The sequence below is a fragment of the Gadus chalcogrammus genome, chromosome 1, assembly GCF_026213295.1.
Source record: "Gadus chalcogrammus isolate NIFS_2021 chromosome 1, NIFS_Gcha_1.0, whole genome shotgun sequence".
In the NCBI taxonomy this organism is placed as follows: Eukaryota; Metazoa; Chordata; class Actinopteri; order Gadiformes; family Gadidae; genus Gadus; species Gadus chalcogrammus.
The window spans coordinates 462,631-469,560 of NC_079412.1; the positions used below are offsets into that span (position 1 = coordinate 462,631).

At 41.2% G+C, this 6,930-nt stretch overlaps 1 protein-coding gene across 1 annotated transcript; it reads left to right on the forward strand.

Moving 5' to 3' along the window:
* Window positions 1-1,430: 1,430 nt before the first annotated feature.
* LOC130390463 (myosin heavy chain, fast skeletal muscle) lies at window positions 1,431-6,926 on the forward strand (the record flags this gene model as incomplete). The annotated part of the gene is made up of 21 exons (XM_056600442.1): window positions 1,431-1,750; window positions 1,835-1,978; window positions 2,066-2,222; window positions 2,309-2,336; window positions 2,423-2,534; window positions 2,764-2,856; window positions 2,982-3,045; window positions 3,131-3,229; window positions 3,328-3,431; window positions 3,514-3,652; window positions 3,762-3,880; window positions 3,985-4,134; window positions 4,242-4,412; window positions 4,513-4,819; window positions 4,940-5,010; window positions 5,282-5,369; window positions 5,463-5,580; window positions 5,676-5,799; window positions 6,130-6,266; window positions 6,373-6,628; window positions 6,720-6,926. Coding segments are annotated over exons 1-21 (2,889 nt in total), but the record flags the coding sequence as incomplete, so codon positions are not given.
* Between the last annotated feature and the right edge of the window lie 4 nt (window positions 6,927-6,930).

Consider the following 6,930-nt stretch of genomic DNA (forward strand, 5'->3'; position numbering starts at 1 on the left):
GAGCACGTATCGAGTGTCATCTCATTATATCTTATGGCAGAAGCTCTTTAGAATCTCCCCCTCGTCTGGTCGTCATTCATAGGTCAGTGATCATCTTCTAAGTTGAACTAAGTTGAACAACTGTGGGCTGGCGTTTGACCAATCAAATCTTTTTTTACACCTTACATCTAACGCATATCAAGATGAACACAAAAACCCTTAAATATGAAATCCTACTTACTTCTTCAGCCGTCATTCCAACCTTCATGTGTACGCCAATATAATTCTGCCTTTAGAGGTCTCAAAAATACCTGTCTTGTAAAACAAAAAATAAAGAGTTAAGTTACTCAAAGCAATCACCTAATTTCTCTGCATTTAGAGATTCTCTTATTGTGTAGCATCCACAGCTAGGCCCTGCTACAGCTGGTGTCCCAGTTTTAAAAATAAGTTTCTTGGCAATCTCTGTTATTCTTTGAAGTTCACTGGCGATCATTATTTTTTTCCAGGGCTTCTGCAACAGTATATCAATGACATTTCAAGTCTCCCCCACAGCAAGGCCCATGGTGAGCCAGAGAACATTACAAGGATGCATTGGTCACATCTTTGGAAGGTAGGCTAGTGACCATGGATTTTCCATTAAGCAACTTCTAAATCTGAACCATTAATGAGCTGTACCAGCATATGTAGCAAACATGTCCTTGTGAGCATTAATGAGGAATTTATACAAGTCAAACTAATTATTAACATAGCATAAACAGGCAGTGTTAAAACGTATCACATAAAATAAACAACCTTGAAAAAGATGCAAATCAAATCATGTCCATAAGTAAAGATGAATCCGCTAAATCAGACCATTGTTATCTTAATATGCACAATTGACAGGCGTCACACAATAGACAAATGCGCCTAAGATGCACAGTAAACTCTATAATATAGAAATCTCTATAGTGTCAAGCATATGTTCAGTGAACAAAGCATTGCACTCAACAAAGCACCATTTACACTGGCATTAGATCAGGAATCCCATCTAAGATTGTCACCAATGTTGTATGGGAGACACGTGAAGAACAGAATAAGAAGACAACTGGATGTAAGAACTAAACCACAGTGCCAGACAGCATGACCAAATAGAGCTAGACGTGTGGTGTGGCCTCCAAATGCTTCCTTATAAAAGACAGAGGGACTCTCCTCTCCAGGCAAAGCCCAGAGAAGGTAAGTTGCTCATCAGCTCACACTATGATTGATGAGTGAGAACCACGACTGAATTAAGATATTTGTTTGCAAGAAATTATATTCTATGACAAAGATAACATTTCTAATTTAACACTAAAGCAAAGAAGTCTTTGATTGGATTTAAATTAAAATCCATTATAGTTTGAAATCTCTTTGGTTAGGTGGTTCTTTTGTTCCAATAGTAGAGAGAGATCGCAAAGATACTTGAAAAAAGTCAATTTAATTCAATTTATTCAATCATCTCTCAGCAGAATTCTTATATGTGCCTTCCAGGAATCTCATCTCTACTAGCCTGGTGTACTTCAAGGTAGATAATATAGCAGCTTGAGGAGCCATCATGGGGGACGGTGAAATGCAGTGTTTTGGTGCTGCGGCAGTGTACCTCCGGAAGCCGGAGAGGGAGCGGCTCGAGGCCCAGACCAGCCCCTTTGACGCTAAGACCGCCTTCTTTGTGTCTGAGCCCAAGGAGATGTACCTCAAGGGTGTGCTCCAGAGCCGAGATGGTGGCAAAGCCACAGTCAAGACTCTTTGTGATAAGGTAGGACTCAGAATCCACTCTCTTTTTAACAGTGAACCAATAATATGGCAGCTTGTTTTATATGCAGTTATGTATTCCGAATAGACCCTCACTGTAAAAGAGGAGGAAATCTACCCCATGAATCCCCCAAAGTATGACAAGATTGAGGACATGGCCATGATGACCCACCTCAATGAGCCTACCGTGCTGTACAACCTCAAAGAGCGCTACGCAGCATGGATGATCTACGTGAGTCTCAGCCCTCAATGCACATGGAAGCCTTTAGTCGTATAACGTCATAAGGTCATGCTGACATGTGTATCCTGGTGGAGACAGACCTACTCTGGGCTCTTCTGCGTCACTGTGAACCCCTACAAGTGGCTCCCAGTGTACGATTCCTCCGTGGTGAACGCCTACAGAGGCAAGAAGAGAATTGAGGCTCCACCCCACATCTTCTCTATCTCTGACAACGCCTATCAGGCCATGCTCACAGGTATACAACTATTTAAAATATTAGCTAAAGTTTATACGTTTCACCAAATGGTAATGCTAATTCTTCCCTTTTTCAATCTAATACAGACAGAGAAAATCAGTCAATCCTGATCACGTAAGTAATCCTCCAATACAAAACATAAATATATGACAATAATATGGCATTGCCTTATTGTAGCTAATACTTCTTTGATCCCCAAGTGGAGAATCTGGTGCAGGGAAGACTGTGAACACCAAGCGGGTCATCCAGTACTTTGCAACAATCGCTGTATCTGGACCCAAGAAAACCGAGCAGGTTGCTGGAAAGATGCAGGTCAGGAACTGTGACATCAACTTTTGTTCTTACATTAAAGAACTTATTGTAAATTCTTACATTAGAGAACTTATTGTACATTCTTACATTAGAGAACTTATCGTACATCCTCAGTTGGAGGTCACTTTCATCCTAATTGACATCCAAGTGAGGCTGAGAACAGAACAACCCTAGCTTTCATTATTGGAGCAGCTATGAAGTGCTGAAACCAACAGAGTGTCTTTTGCAGGGGTCGCTGGAAGATCAAATCATCGCAGCGAACCCTTTGCTTGAGGCCTATGGTAACGCCAAGACTGTGAGAAATGACAACTCTTCCCGCTTTGTAAGTTTGAGTTTATTATAAAATAATTAAAACAATCAGATTTTTAAATACTGTTCATATGGTGACCACATCTATTAATCAAAGCAAGGCTTATATTGTGCACTTCTGTATCCTTCTCTGAATAGGGAAAGTTCATCAGAATTCACTTTGCGACTTCTGGGAAGTTGGCATCAGCTGATATTGAAACATGTAAGTTATTTTGCTTATTATCTGAATATGTTTATCGTTGGATCCTGTTTATAAAGCCATGCATTGCTTGTATCTTGTTACCCAGATCTTCTTGAGAAGTCAAGGGTGACATTCCAGCTGTCTGCTGAGAGAAGCTACCATATCTTCTATCAGCTCATGACTGGCCACAAGCCCGAGCTAATAGGTAGGGTAAATCATGACATTCTTATTTTCCATATTGAGTGTGGGTTACAAACAATTATCATGTGTTTCTCTTTTTGTGATTTTTGGTTTGTTTTCCAGACGCTCTTCTCATTACCAAAAACCCATTTGATTATCACATGATCAGTCAAGGTGAAATCACTGTCAAGAGTATCGATGATGTTGAAGAATTCATCGCCACTGATGTAAACTTCATTTTTTTTAAGCATTCACCAGTCATTATAAATTAGGTTGGTTGATTTTGATAAATATGTATTTGGATCCCAGGTTGCCATTGACATTCTGGGCTTCACTGCTGATGAGAAGATTGGCATCTACAAGCTGACCGGTGCCGTGTTGCATCATGGGAACATGAAGTTCAAGCAGAAGCAGCGTGAAGAGCAGGCTGAGCCTGATGGCAATGAGGGTACAAACCCCAAAAATGGATAGCTTACGTTATTCCATAATTCTTTGGTTTTATTGAATAGAAAATGTATTTCAGACTGAATGCATTTATTTTGTGTTGATGGCTTTAGACGCAGACAAAATTGGCTATCTCATGGGTCTGAACTCTGCGGATGTCCTCAAGGCTCTGTGTTACCCCAGAGTGAAGGTTGGGAATGAGTACGTCACCAAAGGTCAAACGTGTCCGCAGGTAAAATATAAGTACATTTGAAAGTAAAGAAAGGAATTTCCATTTAACATGTTTCATTCATATTATGTCTAACAATCCCTTCCCCTTTTCTCTAAAATTGGTAGGTCCATAACTCAGTGATGGCTCTCTGCAAGTCAGTCTATGAGAAAATGTTCTTGTGGATGGTCGTCAGAATCAATGAGATGCTGGACACCAAGCAGCCCAGGCAATTCTTCATCGGTGTGTTGGACATCGCTGGGTTTGAAATTTTTAATGTAAGTGAGCTCTACAAAGTCATCATTTTGATGTTTTGTGTTGGAAGAAGCACAAGCAATTGCACGTGCACAAGCAATGTCCTGACTGTAACTCTCTGACTCCAAAGTACAACAGCTTGGAGCAGCTGTGCATCAACTTCACCAATGAGAAACTGCAACAGTTTTTCAACCACCACATGTTTGTACTGGAGCAAGAAGAGTACAAGAAAGAAGGAATTGAATGGGAGTTCATTGACTTTGGTATGGACCTGGCGGCCTGCATTGAGCTTATTGAGAAGGTACGTTCTCTTATAGAAAATTATGAATGAGTGTCAATCCATCATCATATAGGGTTAGGTCAATTTACTGATCAACACTTCACTTCCATCCAAATGACAGCCAATGGGCATCTTCTCCATCCTTGAAGAGGAGTGCATGTTCCCCAAGGCCTCAGACACCACCTTCAAGAACAAACTGCATGACCAGCACCTTGGCAAAACCAAGGCCTTTGAGAAGCCAAAGCCAGCCAAAGGCAAAGCTGAGGCCCACTTTTCCCTGGTGCACTATGCCGGCACTGTGGACTACAACATCACCGGCTGGCTGGACAAGAACAAGGACCCCCTGAACGACTCCGTAATTCAGCTCTACCAGAAGTCCTCAGTTAAACTGCTGGCTCTGCTGTATGCGTCCCATGCCCTACCAGACGGTACATCATATCATATATTATTTTATTTACCAAATGAAGGAAATGTATATTGCTACTTTTCAAAGGAATGGTACTAACTGTGTATGACTTGCAATATCTGATTAAAATGGGATTTCATAGCTGATGCTGCTAGTAAGAAGGGCGCCAAGAAGAAGGGGGGTTCCTTCCAGACGGTGTCGGCCCTGTTCAGGGTAAGAGCAGAGTTGTTTTCACCAGTACCCATCCATTGTATGTGTCGTACATATGTATACATTTATACAGCCAAAGGGAATTTTATAACAACATCAGGTATCCCCATGTACACAAAGTTATCATCATCCAGTATGCCAAAGTTGACATAATTAAATACTGAACAAAAAACGTCCTTTTTCGTTTTCTCTTAAATATATGGATGATTAGGTTGAAAATTTAATAAATACCTTTTTTTCGTATTTGTAACATTGGATTATGTACTTATTTTAGGAAAATTTGGGCAAGCTCATGACCAACTTGAGAAGCACACATCCACACTTTGTGCGTTGTTTGATTCCAAACGAATCAAAAACTCCAGGTTTGTTTACCTCAAAATTCCTTATGTAATGTAAAGAGTGCTTTTGAAAACAAGGAAACTTAAGGAAACTTAATTTACTAATTTGTCTCAAAGGTCTGATGGAGAACTTCCTGGTCATCCACCAGCTGAGGTGTAACGGTGTGCTGGAAGGAATCAGAATCTGCAGAAAGGGCTTCCCCAGCAGAGTCCTCTATGGTGACTTCAAGCAGAGGTAGCGCTTAAGCTACTGTCCTAACCTGCTATTCCACATCAGCATGGTTCATCATGTGTTGGAAGTAAAATCAATCTCCTCTTCAATCATTGCAGATACAAAGTATTGAATGCCAGTGTCATCCCTGAGGGACAATTCATTGACAACAAGAAGGCCTCAGAGAAACTTTTGGGCTCCATTGATGTTGACAGCACTCAGTACAAGTTTGGACACACCAAGGTAGCATCAATTTAACTTTTCAGAACGCAAAGACTTTGTATGACACTGTATGAGAATTTAGATGGGACCGGTCCTTAATCCCCTCAGCCCCATCTTCCCTCATCCTTACCTTGTCTCAGTTCTGCTTTATGTGATTTCATGATGTCACACACCCTTTTTACACTAAAGTAGTACCAAGCTCCACACACTTCCTGTTAATTTAGAAGGTCACTGAAGTGGATATGGTCACATTGTTGACCTCACATGTTATACCCCCTTTCTGGCGTGAGAATGGGGGAAGTATTTCCTGAGGGAACTTAGTCTGGATCCGATTTAAACTACTGTTCTCAGGTGTTCTTCAAAGCTGGTCTCCTGGGTGCTCTAGAGGAGATGAGAGATGAGAAACTCGCTGCGCTGGTCACCTTGACTCAGGCTCTCTGCAGGGGATTCAACATGAGGAAAGAATTTGTCAAAATGATGGAGAGAAGGTAAACATAATTTGTATATTGTTTATACCTTATTTGCCTGAAACCTATTTTGGCACCTAACCATAACTTTGCAGACACCTAAACTAATTACCTGAATCGTTTTTAGAGAGGCCGTCTTTACTATCCAGTACAACATCCGCTCATTCATGAACGTCAAAACATGGCCATGGATGAAGGTCTACTTCAAGATCAAGCCACTGCTGAAGAGTGCTGAGACTGAAAAGGAGATGGCTCAAATGAAGGAGACCTTTGGGAAGACCAAGGAAGATCTTGCCAAAGCTCTTTCAAAGAAAAAGGAGCTGGAGGAAAAAATGGTTTCCCTGCTTCAGGAAAAGAATGACCTCCTACTACAAGTTCAATCTGTGAGTAACACTGAGAGAGCTCTACGGTTTCCTCACAAGACATTATCAAATAAGTGTCTGCTGTAAATTTAATTCATGATCCCTTTTAAAGGAAGCTGAAACCTTGTCGGATTCAGAAGAAAGATGCGAGGGCCTCATTAAGAGTAAGATCCAGCTGGAGGCCAGACTCAAAGAGACATCTGAGAGACTAGAGGATGAGGAGGAGGTCAATTCTGAGCTGACGGCCAAGAAGAGGAAGCTGGAAGATGAGTGTTCTGAGCTCAAGAAGGACATTGATGACCTGGAGCTGACCTTGGCCAAAG